Source organism: Aulonocara sp. 'chitande type north' Nkhata Bay, linkage group LG7 (genome assembly GCF_057382095.1).
Source record: "Aulonocara sp. 'chitande type north' Nkhata Bay isolate Kocher_YH1m ecotype deep benthic linkage group LG7, A_spYH_male_GT1.1, whole genome shotgun sequence".
NCBI classification, from domain to species: domain Eukaryota; kingdom Metazoa; phylum Chordata; class Actinopteri; order Cichliformes; family Cichlidae; genus Aulonocara; species Aulonocara sp. 'chitande type north' Nkhata Bay.
The window spans coordinates 52,917,686-52,931,487 of NC_141350.1; the positions used below are offsets into that span (position 1 = coordinate 52,917,686).

At 45.6% G+C, this 13,802-nt stretch overlaps 1 protein-coding gene across 1 annotated transcript; it reads right to left on the reverse strand.

Moving 5' to 3' along the window:
- Positions 1 to 3,979: 3,979 nt before the first annotated feature.
- Positions 3,980 to 6,503, reverse strand: LOC147326206 (E3 SUMO-protein ligase ZBED1-like). Its single transcript, XM_086301252.1, has 3 exons — positions 5,292 to 6,503; positions 4,863 to 5,115; positions 3,980 to 4,728 (listed from the first exon to the last, which is right to left on the reverse strand). Exons 1-3 carry the CDS (start codon positions 6,407 to 6,409, stop codon positions 4,312 to 4,314), a joined length of 1,788 nt encoding a protein of 595 aa, XP_086157378.1. The 5' UTR covers positions 6,410 to 6,503; the 3' UTR covers positions 3,980 to 4,311.
- Between the last annotated feature and the right edge of the window lie 7,299 nt (positions 6,504 to 13,802).

Sequence of the window (13,802 nt, forward strand, 5' to 3'; positions counted from 1 at the left end):
AGAATTTGGGCTTCACGATCTACTGGCTCTTCAAGGAGGGGCACGCCATGTCCGACACTTCCTACTGTCAGGTTTCCGACAAAGGGGCGGAGACAGTCAGGGTTAGTTGTAGTAAACCTGCTAGGGGGCAGGTTAGCTTCACGGAGTGTGTCGTCATAGTGACTCACTGAGGCTTCATCTGAACTCGCTTTGTGAAACCGAAAACCCAGAGTTTTCGTTAACTCAGGGTATACTTACTCAGTTTTTCCACTTAACCGGCTTCCTGAAACAGGGCCCAGGTGTGCGGCCAGGACTTCGGGTGTGGCCAGCCCTCAAGTTAGACCACGCCCCCAGGGCTGAAGGTGCCTGTAACTTGGCCACAGCAGAAAGGCAATACACACACATACCTGCCTACATACAGATGTGCACAGGGGCAGTGCAGACAACACACCAAATAATAATAATAATAATACCAATAACAACAACAACAACAACAACAACAACAACAACAACAACAACAGTCATCGTCCCCACTGCCCACGGACCCCGAGTCCCCAGAGCCGGGTCCGTGACAGAAACACCCTTCATTCATGCTACGAGTGTTGATGGTGCATGGTTTGTCCACCAGGGCCCTGTTTCAGGAAGCCGGTTTAGTGGAAAAAGTGAGTAAGTATACCCTGAGTTAACGAAAACTCTGGGTTTTCGGTTTCACAAAGCGAGTTCAGCTGCAGCCTGAGTGAGTCACTATGACGACACACTCCGTGAAGCTAACCTGCCCCCTAGCAGGTTTACTACAACTAACCCTGACTGACCCCGCCTCTTTGTCGGAAACCTGACAGTAGGAAGTGTCGGACATGGCGTGCCACTTCCTTGAAGAGCCAGTAGATCGTGAAGCCCAAATTCTCCGCAGAGCTCTCCGCCGGGAGAGAGTGATCAGAGCGCGTTTGGACATTTTATCATTTCCTGATGATTTTCTGTGCGAACGTTACCGTTTCTCAGCACAATCTATAATTTATTTGGATAACATCCTCAGGCCATATATTACGCATGTGACACATCGCGGACATGCTCTCAGTTCATTGCATATTATTTGTATTGCACTTCGGTTTCTTGCAAACGGGAGCTTTCTGTATAATATTGGTGACGCTGAGCACGTTTCCAAGGCTACTGTCTGTCGGGCAGTCAGGAATGTTACAGTTGCACTGAAACGTCTCCTGTACTCGTCTGTGGTGTTCCCCGGTCATAGACCCACAAGATTTATCAAAGAGGGATGCCACAAAATTGCAGGTATCAGGATGACCAAAACTTAATGTATGATGTGGTGATACTTGGACTACTACTTAAATTTTACATTTATTCTCACGGTTCCCAGGCGTGATTGGCTGTACAGATGGCACTCACATTCCAATCATTGCTCCTTCAGTAAATGAAGGAGACTATGTGAACAGGAAGTCTTTCCACAGCATTAATGTACAGGTACATAGTTCCCTGTAGCATTTCAAACTAACAAATTATTTCATTATAGTAATGGATGCTAATTTGTGTTCTCTGCACTGTGAAGATCATATGTGATGCTGCCAACATTATCACAAATGTGGAAGCCAAGTGGCCAGGCTCTGTCCATGACTCACAAATATTCCGTGAATGTACACTGAGCACAAAATGTGGACATGGTGAGTTGAGAATACTTTAAAATATATAAAGACCAATTGCTTCAGGGACATTTGAACTGAAGTGTATCCTTCTGTCTTAGGAGAGTTCACTGGCTACTTGCTTGGTGATAGGGGTATCCATGTTTACCCTATTTGCTTACCCCTTACTCTGACCCTGAAGCGGGCCCACAGCAGCGATATAATCTGGCTAATTGCAGGACAAGAGCCAGAATTGAAATGACTATCGGAATGCTTAAGGCCCGGTTCCAGTGCCTGCAAAGACTCAGGGTCACCCCAGAAAGGGCATGTGACATTATTGTGGCATGTGTGATTCTTCACAACATTGCCACAATTAGAGGAGAACACTGTCCTTCTGAACCAAACATCAGCAGTGATCCAAACCATGAACATCCTGACCCTCGCACGGACATACAAGATGGAAGAGCAGTCAGAGACACCATATGTCACAATCATTTCTTTTGACCCATCACCTCAACATGTTGAAAGAAGAATAAACAGATTTTTTGTTCAACTGGCTTTATTGGTCGCCTGTATTTCCTGTACACAAAGTATTAAAAGATGTAAACCTCATAAAGTGTCTCTGTTGCTTCCTCCTCTGTAACAGCTGTCAATGTTTCTTCATTATTTTCCTGTAGTAAAGAAATAAACAACATTGCTGTTCTACTGTAAACTCATATAATCTGTGGAGTATTACTCACAACTGCATGTTGGTCTGGCTCAACAGGAGGCTGCACCAGATGCAGTACACCATCACCATCAACTGATAGAATATGAGGTTTATACAGGTCACTTATAACTTACAAGGGACCAAATGGCAATTAACAAACATACCAAGCACCTTACACTTCATTGTCATTATGCTCTCAAAGACAACCAAGGCTGAGGGAAGGCAAAATCAGTCGGAAAATAACTTCACTACAAAATAATTCATTATGGTAGAGAGTTTATCAAATGAATGTGTCGCAATGCAAAGGTGACTGTGAAGAAAGGATGTATGCACATCATGTATTATTTTGAATTTACCCCTTATGTAGGCACTTGTGTCTTGCGGGGTTATTGACTCAGAGGATGTCCCCGCAGAGATGCCTTCGGCCACAGGGCGCCCACTGTTTTGGCTGAGGGCCAACTGCTCAGCCTCTGTGAGTGGTGGTGGTGGAGGACCCCCACCTGTTTTTCGGGCCTCCGCTTTTTTTCTGTTGGCTATAACGGGCCACATTTGAGCATACAGAGTAAGCAAATATGTACTTGTAATGTGCTCAGATAATTTCAATAAGTGCTTACAGAAAGAAAATTAATGTAGCCTCTAACTGCAATTGATTTACATGGGACAAACAGACCAAGCACTATGGCTCATAATACAATTACACCTCACCTGTTTGGACTATATTTTTATATTTCATTTTTACTTGCTGCCAGGAACGTTTGGGGCCTGTTGGGTTGCACCTGCGCTCACATCACATCACAAAATAAAATGTATAAAATAACAAATAAAATAACATATGATAAAATAACGTGTTAAATGGGTGGAAATCCCTAGATCAATGTTTAAATTAACACTCACGCATTGACTCTGTCGGCTATGTTTTGCCATGCATGCTTTTGCAGCTGTGGCTGTGTTACTTTTTTCCGCGGAATTTGCATGTTATCGGCATATGCTGCCATCAGAATTTCGGCCTCAAGCGCTGTGAAATACATTGACCGCGCCTTCTTTCCCTCCGTCTCCATGGTGACTCGCTTAATCTGTGCTCCGCTTATCAGGGCTTTATGTATCCTCGTCCGCGCGCTTCACTTGGGGTTAAAGCAACTCCGCGTTGACTGAACTAATTGTTATCAGCCTTTCTGAAACGGAATATTCCGAGTTGGACAGTTCGGGGTTACTCAACCGTGAGTGTCGTTTTTCACTCTGAGTTTTCCAAACCGGCTTCCTGAAACAGGGCCCAGAGGGCGATTGGAAACCTACCTGTATTCGGGACACTGTGTAGGCTATGTGAGTGGCTGAAACTGTTACCAGCAATCTACTTTTGGGCAGTGCATGAATTACATATTTGTTTTGGTTGTGTCCCACCCACTTTGTAATACTTCACATCCAATCCAGTAGCTTTGGCTATTTCCATCTGCAAGACTTTATATTGAGGCAATAATTGTTATTCAGTCAAAAGCAGTATCAAAATTAGTGCTGTCAAGAGATTAAAAAAAAATAGAGATTAATTAATTATGATTTTTAATTAATTGATCTAATTAATCTCTTTTTTAATCTCACCTAAAAATAGCTGAGGAAAGCCCTCAACTTATTGTGGCAGACCAAAAGACTGATATAACAAAGAAAGTGACTTTATAAAGTCATTTATTGTTTAACAAACGTTAAACAGATGCAACCATTTACATACTGTTGTATTCTTTTGTAAAATAAGTGGAAAAATAAATACAAATAAAATCAAATAAATTAAGTGCTGCAAGTTAGCACATCAGAGTTGCTCTTTTCTGAGCAATACAGCACTGAAATTCCTCTGCTTCAGATAATGAAAAATAAAACTGACATTGCAGTGCTGCAAGTTAGCACATCAAAGTATTCTTCCATCACAAAAAAAAGTGCTGAACATCAAGCAATCTATTCTAGTAGGCTACAAATGACACAGCAGCTATGCTGACCACATGTGTCTCATTTCTTCTTCCTCAGCCAGTCGCTAAGACACACCAGCCTGGTAACATTTTCTGGAAGCAAGGCTGCCCTTTTCTTTTGCACTATGTGGCCTGCAAGGCTAAAGAGTCTCTCACAGGGTACAGAGGTAGCTGGGAAGGCCAGGTACTTTTGTGCTAGGACTGACAGCTTTTCATAGACTCCTGAGTGAGCATACCACCACTGCAGGGGACAGTCATCAATACTGATGCTGGGTTCTGCTCTGTAGCGCTGCAGCTCTCCAGACTCAATTCCATCTTCTGAGTCAGAGTCAGACCCCAGAAGGAGTTCGCTCCTCCTCTTCTTCTGAGCTGGTCCATCATCCTCTGTGGAGGGCTGGAGACTATCTGCTCTTCTGGGCTCTGCTGCCTGGAGCATATTCTCCAGAATGGTCCACACCTGAATGAATGAATGAATGAATGAATGATTGTGATTAAAACTAAGTGCTTTTTTATTTTATTTTATTTAATCTTGAAAAGAACTTTGTGATAATGAATTGGACTCATTAGTCCAGCTTAACCTTATTGTCCTACCTGTTCCCTCTTTTCTCTTGGAAGACATTTCAAATCCTTAAACCGTGGATCCAATGCTGTGGCCACCTCGAACCATATCTCGTTGCCATTAGCTCGTCGTGCTGCCAGATCCTTCTGGAAGGCATTCTTGAACTTCACCACGTAGGCAGGATCATCATCAGTAATGTCCATGACACGGTACAGATGGCGAAAAGCAGGCAGCACTACAGAGCAAGAGACGTAGGCCTCACCACCCAGCAGCTCTGTCACATACCTGCAGAGGTGGAGAGGTTTGCTAAATAAACCTAGCTGGATTCATTTAAATCAAAGTGTAACTGATTTCCAATTTAATTGTCCTTAAAAGTTCCTTGTTATGTTCATTAATTTTGATTTTACACATGTAACAGTAGTTTATATAATTAAAATGGGAAGGTGTTTATTTGAACTTACTTGCATGGTTCAAGCAGGAGCTCCAGCCTCTGCAGTTTCGCCCACTCAGCTTCGGTTGGCAAGACCAACCTGTGGTTCTGTTGGTCCAACGTAGCCTGGACAGCCTCTCGGTTACATAGGAGGCGTGAGACCATTGCGAGAGTCGAGTTCCACCTGGTGGGTACATCCTGTATAAGTTGATCGCTCTTCTTTCCGAGTGCTACTTGCTGTTGGTTAAGTTCTTTGGTACTCGCAGGGCTTTGTTTAAAATGACCAACAATCTTGCGGCACTTTGCCAGTACACCGACAAAACCACTGCTATCGAGACATACCGTGATGGTCCTCTGGAGAATGTGAGCATTGCAGGCGATGTGCTCATATGGAAGTGCTCTCATAGCAGCCAGCATGTTTGCTGCGCTGTCTGTGCCAATGGTGGATATCTTGTTTTCAATACCCCAGTCATTTGCTACCTTGAGGAACTGTTCGGCGCATTTATCAGCAAAGTGCCTGGTTTCTGTTCTCATGACGGTCAGTGCAAATGAGTTGAGGTTCCACTCACTATCAATAAAGTGTCCAGTCACCCCAAAATAGCTGTGGTTGCCAGCTGAGGTCCAGTGATCTCCGGTTATAGCAACACAGTTGGGAGAATCCTCCGCCAAAATCTCAAGTTTGTTTTTCTTTTCGCCGTCGTACATTTTGCTGATTTTGGTCGTTACTGTAGTCCTGCACGGCGGCTTGTATGACGGGTCATTGGACGCAATTTGCAACACCTCTGTCAATCCTTCGTCCTCTACTATATTTATCGGCCTACAGTTCATCGCTATCCACTTGGCAATAACATTAGTCAGCCTGTCGGTCGCAGACTTGCTCATACGAGGGGTATTCTCTAGTTTTGTTTGGCGAAAAGCTTTGCTCTGGCTTGCTATATTGCTAACGTCTTCACTGCTAGCTGTTGCTGCACTCGCGGCTGGGTGCTTTGCGTTGAGGTGATAGGCCAAACTTGAGCTGCTTCGGTGGTAAGCAAACTCCTTCTTACACTCTAGGCAGACCACTTTACCTTTGTCAATGGTGCCGTCGGGGCGTTTATGAAATACAAATTTCCCGTTCATTGGGCCAACAACTCTCAGATGCGCCTCCATATCCACACTGTAAGCTAATCACCACTTCTCACCTTGACCTCACGACGTGACTCCACCCCCAACAAGTCAAGCACAAGGAGCCCAGCACATAAAAACGGATTTTTTAACATAGCAACTCTCATACAAAATCAATGACGTCAAGAGATTAAAAATTAGATTAACGAGATTAAAAAACATAACGCGCTAAATAGCATTGTAATTAATTAATCGCAATTAACGCGATAATTTGACACCCCTAATCAAAATATGCAAAGGAGGGATCAACAACGCTGAACAGGCAAATCACAATAGTTGTAGGTGGTGGTTGTAGAACCCTCTTTTTTATCAGGTGGAGTCTCTCATTCAAGTAAGGTGTGATTTTTTGAGCATTACTTTATTGAATCACTTCACATTGTAAAATCAGCATTGAGTGAAGGTAAGAATGGCACAAATAAATCATTTATAAAATTTCAGTCTTACTCTTTTTTTAAGGCACTCAGGAAGCCAATGTTAAAATGCTACGAGCGGGATAACCTCATTAGGATTAAACGTTTCTCTTAGGACCGGTTAGTGATCTGTCTTGCTTAGCTGACTGCAAAAGAGTCTCCTGCAGGCCAAAGATGCTTCACTGGTTTTGATTTTGCTTGGCACCGCTGTCTCCTGCTGATGTTTAATCAAAGGTTTGGGAGGGTTTTTTTTTACCTGCTGGGAAGGTGTTGATGTTGAAATGACAGTGATGAATTACCTTTATGCGCTGTGACCTCAGGTGGTACATTTGCACCCATCCTTATTTAATCTTCTCTTCTTTTTTTCGACCAACTTTGTTTTGGCAGGATGCAGTGAAGCTGGATGATTCTGGGTGACTTTAATCAACAGAAAATGACATTTGGGTAAGTTGGCAGAGGCAGTTCTAAGACTTGAAATAAGAAATTGGAACAAAAAAAGTAACATTAAGATGATTTTAGACACTAAAAGTTGCTCTGTCTGTCACACAAGGACGGTATGTAGAAAGGAGATTACAAATCATTGTATTTCTTACAAAGAATATCTCAAAATATGGCACGTTGATATATCACCGTGTCATTTTTACAACAGCGTACATGCACGTCTCTCCATGCTAACGCTTGCATATACCGTGTGTTTTATTGCAACTGAATTTGCATCCGCAAATCACCTAATCCCGATTGTACTTTGTCATTCGGCAAATGATTTAATAGCACGTAAAAGCAGGGCAGAGAAATGTGAGACGGCGTGGCCGATAGCTTCGGCATCATGAAATATTCAGTTGAGTGCACAGACTCTGAAATGATTTTATCAGCTGATTCATTTGAATCTGTTAGACATATGCTGCTAGAGACCTGAAAGATGTGGCCTCCCATCCGAGAAAACAAAGAGGAACTGATGACTGAATCAGACATGTCCTCCGCTAGATCTTCCCTCGCATTGTTTAGAATGGCTAATAAATCTAGTGCGCATGCGCCAACCAGCGTGCAGCCTGTTACAGTCGCTCCTGCTTTTCTCTTAGTTTAGCTCTTTTTTCTTACGTATTCTTTTTTTTTTCTGACTTGTATTTTCCTCCGTTTTCTATCTCTTACTCAATCATGTGGATTGAGAGAGTTTTTGTTCTTCTGGTGGCCGTGGAACTGTTACTTTTATCATGGAACGGGACCGCGGCACATCTCCTACACGCACGGACTGTTTACTCCAGAGATCAGCTGATCGCCCTGATGCCGGCCGGCTCGCTGGCCAGGCCCGCAGAAGTGCCCGCAGAAGTACCAGCTGAAATTTGGAGGAAAACACATCGGGGATGCAGAGGTCAAGGACAGAAGAGAAGAAAAAAGGTGACGGTGAGACAGCGGAGGCTCGAAGCGAGGAGGAGGTTTAAACCGTGTCTGCCGTCTATCGTGATGGGAAATGTGCGATCGTTGGCAAGTAAAATCGACGAGCTCTCAGCACTGGTACGGAGTCAGAGGGAATACCGAGAGTGTAGCCTGATGTGTTTCACCGAATCATGGCTGCACCAGGTCATTCCCGATGAGAATGCTTCCGTGGAAGGCTTCCACACTGTTCGGGCGGACAGGGACAGCATCGCTAGCGGTAAGCGTAAAGAAGGTGGGCTTGCTGTTTTAGTTAACAACCGGTGGTGTAACCCTGCCAACATAACAATCAAAGAAAGGATTTGTTGCCCGGACACTGAACTGTGTGCTGTTGGACTCAGGCCGTATTATTTACCCAGGGAATTCTCTCACGTCATCTTGGTGGCTGTTTATGTTCCCCCCTCTGCTAACCCCACAGCTGCATGTGACACTATCCACTCTGCCATAGCTCGGCTACAGACTCAGCACCCGAGTGCCTTTATTGTGATCTCGGGTGACTTCAACCATGTATCACTGGACAATACACTACCAACATTCAAACAATATGTGGACTGTCCCACCAGGGGAGAGAAAACTTTAGACTTACTGTATGCTAACGTCAAGGATGCATACAGCTCCTCCTCCCTCCCCCCACTTGGTAGGTCAGATCATAACCTGATTCACCTCACCCCCCGCTATGTGCCAATTGTGAGGAGGGAACCTGTGACCACCAGGACTGTTAGGAGGTGGTCAGAGGAGGCAATAGCGGAACTACAGGGCTGTTTTGAGGTGACCGACTGGGAAACACTCTGTGAGCCTCACGCCGAGGACATCAATGGGCTTACTGAGTGTATCACAGACTACATAACTTTCTGCACCGACTCCATTGTTCCAGCTCAGACTGTTCATTGTTACCCAAATAACAAGCCGTGGGTGACTAAGGACATCAAAGCCCTCCTCAACAACAAGAAGAGGGCTTTCAGAGGGGGCAACAAAGAGGAGGTGAGGAAGATCCAGGTGTTACTAAAGGACAAGATCAGAGAGGCTAAGGACAATTACAGGAGGAAGCTGGAGTGGAAACTCCAGCAGAACAGCATGAGAGAGGTGTGGAGGGGCATGAAGACCATCACTGGATTCAGGCCAACCAACAGCAGGGGAGCTGAGGGAGGTGAGAATAGAGCCGACGAGTTGAATCTGTTTTTCAATAGATTCGACACCACAGTGTCTGCTCCCACCCCCACAACCTCACCTGCAGTCAGCCTGGAATCCAGAGCCACACCACTGTGCCAGCCTCTCTCTTCACATGTTGCCTCCTGTGAGATTCCTGACACCCCTCCCCCACCCATCACCTTCACTCAATACCAGGTTGAGATGCAAATGAGGAGACTTCACTCAGGCAAGTCTGCTGGACCAGACGGAGTGAGTCCCCTTGTCCTCAAGGCCTGTGCCCCCCAGCTGTGTGGAGTCTTTCATAAACTGTTTATGCTGAGTCTGAGTCTGCAGAGGGTCCCGGTGATGTGGAAGACATCATGCCTCGTCCCTGTACCAAAGACGCCTCGTCCCAGTGGCCCCCAGGATTACAGGCCCGTGGCACTGACCTCCCACATCATGAAGACCCTGGAAAGGCTCATCCTGGACCAGCTGCGACCCATAGTAAGACCACATCTGGATCCCCTTCAGTTCGCTTATCAGCCTCGTCTCGGAACAGAGGACGCCATCATCTACCTGCTCAATCGTGTCTACACCCATCTGGACCAGCCGGCGAGCACTGTGAGGGTCATGTTTTTTGACTTTTCCAGTGCTTTCAACACCATCAGGCCGACCCTCCTGGGTGATAAGTTAGCAGCGATGCAGGTGGATGCTTCTCTGGTGTCCTGGATTGTTGATTACCTGACAGGAAGACCACAATATGTACGTCTCCCACAGTGTGTGTCTGACAAGGTGATTAGCAACACAGGGGCACCACAGGGGACTGTCCTCTCCCCCTTCCTCTTCACCCTCTACACCACAGACTTCAGCCACTGCACAGAGACCTGCCATCTTCAGAAGTTTTCTGATGACTCTGCGGTGGTTGGATGCATCAGCAGGGATGATGAGACAGAGTACCGGGCTGTGGTCGACTCCTTTGTCACGTGGTGTGAGCAGAATCATCTGCAGCTCAACGTGGCAAAGACCAAGGAACTGATCGTGGACTTCAGGACGACCAGGAAACACTTGACCCCTGTTTCAATCCAGGGGGTCAGTGTTGACATTGTGGAGGACTATAAATACCTTGGAGTACACATTGACAATAAACTGGACTGGGCTAAAAACACCACAGCACTTTACAGGAAGGGCCAGAGTCGTCTCTATTTTTTGAGGCGACTGAGGTCCTTCAACATCTGCCAGAAAATGCTGAGGATTTTCTATGAGTCTGTGGTGGCCAGTGCGATCCTCTATGCTGTTGCATGCTGGGGGAGCAGGCTGAGGGTCGCAGATGCCAACAGACTTAATAAACTGATCCGTAAGGCCAGCAATGTTGTGGGGATGGAGCTGGACTCCCTCAAGGTGGTGTCGGAGAGGCGGATGCTGTCCAAGATAAAGACAATGTTGGATAACACCTCCCACCCACTCCATGACATGTTGGTCAGTCACAGGAGCTCGTTCAGTGAGAGACTGAGATTACCGAAAAGCACCACTGAACGACACAGGAAATCATTCCTGCCTGTGGCCATCTCCCTGTACAACGCATCCACTTAACACACTGTTTGCTGCTACAACTACACATGTTTCTTTTCCAAATATTTATTTATAAGTGACTTATGTATGTATGTATGTATATATATGTATATATTGTACTATTCTTAGTTAGCGTATTGTCTGTCTTGTCTTAATGTTGGTTTAAAATGGAGCACTGTAACAAAAAATAATTTCCCCCAGGGATCAATAAAGTATTCTGATTCTGATTCTGATTCTGAAATGGCGTGCAGTCTCCATAAAGCAAACCGGGGGGTTGTTAAGATCTCGTAATAATGGCTTCATCGTGATGCACATTCCTAATGCGACCCTGCTGCACGCTTGCATGTTAGACAACTGTACAATGATGCCACTGATCCCACCTGTGCTTACCCAGCATGCACCAGCAGAGATGTGGCTCATTTGTTTTTTTTGTTTGTTTTTTTTTGTTTTTTTTTTGTTTTTTTGGCCTGTCCCGTTTGGCTCTTTTGCCATCAGAATTGTTGTCTAAAGGCAAAGAAAGATGCCCAACGGATTTACTTTACCAAACTGACCATCCCAGCCTTGCCGTAATGGTCCATTTGATTCACCTTTTATTGTTTATTTTATTTTCACTTACTGAATACGGGACAGACTTGACTGGGGGAAAGAAGGGGAGAAAGAAAGAGGGAAAGAGAAACAGCTGAGAAGAGGGACGGGGGAGAAGGGCAAAAGACAAAAACCAACAGAACGGGCAGAGAAAAAAAAATGCATATATCAATCACCTGGATCACCTGCTGAGAAAGAAAAAAGAAAGCAAGCAGAAGAGAACAAGAGTAATAGAATAAACAACATCACAATGATATATGGGAATATGACAGTAAATACTAAATGTTAAACATTATTGTGCAGCACATAAGTATTTAGTATTTATTTATTTATTGTCATTGTCAAGAACAATGAAATTGCGTTTGGGGCTTCCATACAACCCAAAAAAAAGAAGAAAATAATAAATACCCCTTAAAACCCAAGTGTACATATTTAACCCAGTGTGACTCCAATGCAATAAGACAATCCTTAGCAATAATGTTCGTAGAAATTCAGACAAAGACCTGAGAAACATGACAAAATACAACAATGCAACCCGTTCAATATTATTGTACTGTGAGATATGATATCAGATATGATAGTTATCTATTTAAGAAAGAGGGGGGGGGGGCAGGAGGGGGAAGAGAATAAAGATATGATGCACCAATGCAGACCAGTTCATTGCTATTAAGAAGTTGGATATGGTTATTGTCCGTGAGAGGGGGGCAGAGAGTTCAGGAGCCTCACAGCCTGTGGATACAGGCTGTTGGCCATTCTGGATGTTCTGGCCTGTATAGACCTGTACCTTCTCCCTGAGGGCAGCAGGTGGAAAAGGTGGCGCGCAGGGTGATGTTGGTCCCGCAGGATACTGTGCACCCTCCTCAGACAGCGAGTGGGGAAGATATTACTGATCTCTGGCAGACTTGTTCCAATAATTCTGCCAGCTTCCTTCACCACCCGCTGGAGTGCTTGCTGATCGGCCTTGGTGCAGCTGGGGAACCACACTAGAAATCCATACGTCAGAACGCTGCTGATGGCACAGTTGTAGAAGTTCAACATCAGAGATCTGGGAATGTGTGCGCTCCGCAGTCTCCTCAGGTAGTAGAGGCGCTGTTGGGCCTTCCGTACAACTGAGGTGATATGGTTGCCCCAGGACAGGTCCTCGGTCACAGTTACCCCCAAGAATTTAAAACTGCTCACCCTCTCCACCGCCTCACTGCCAATGAAGAGAGGCAGATGGTTGTTATGACCCCTCTTCCGGAAATCTACAATGATCTCCTTGGTCTTTTTGGTGTTTAAGACCAAGTTATTGTCGTGGCACCATGACTCTAGTTGTTGCACCTCTGTCCTATAGTTTGTCTCATCATTGTTGGATATAAGTCCGAGCACTGTAGTGTCATCTGCAAACTTAACAATGAGATTGGACGCGCGGGAGGAAATACAGTCATGGGTGAAGAGAGTGTATAGCAGAGGGCTCAGAACACACCCCTGAGGGGCACCGGTGTTGACCACAAGGGTGGAAGAGGTGTTCTTACCCACTCTGACACTCTGTCTACGGTTAGTGAGGAAGTCTACAATCCAGTTGCACAGAGAGGAGTTAAGTCCCAGTTGGTGGAGTTTGGGACGGAGTTTGTATGGCCGGATGGTATTAAAAGCCGAGCTGTAGTCTACAAAGAGGAGCCGTGCATAGGTGTTCCTGTGTTCCAAGTGCTTCAGTAATGTGTGCAGCACTGTGGCGATCGCATCCTCGGTTGACCGGTTCTCCCTGTATGCAAACTGGTGCGAGTCCAGGGATGGTGGAAAAGCAGCTCTGATGTGTTTAATGACCAGTCTCTCCAGGCATTTGGCGTTCAGACATGTGACATTTGACTGTTTTGGGATGGGAACGATGGTTGCTGCTTTGAAACAGGATGGTACCAGTGAACAGGACAACGAGGTGTTATATATAGAGGTGAAGACGTCCGCCAGGTCCGCAGCACAGTCTTTTAGCACCCGGCCCAGCACTCCATCCGGCCCGGCCGCCTTCCTGGTGTTAATGCTCCGGAACACACGCCTCAGCTCATGAGTGCTCAGGACCGGAGCAGGGTCGGTTGAGGGGAGAGGGGACAGGACAGGGTCGGTGTTCTCCCTGTCAAAACGGGCATAAAAGAGATTTAGATCCTCAGCCAGAGTAGAACTGTCGGCTGAGGGTGATGGTGTTCTTCTTTTGTAGTCCGTGATAGCCCTGATGCCCTCCCAGACCTGCCTTGGGTTTGTGTTGTTCTCAAACCTGGCCT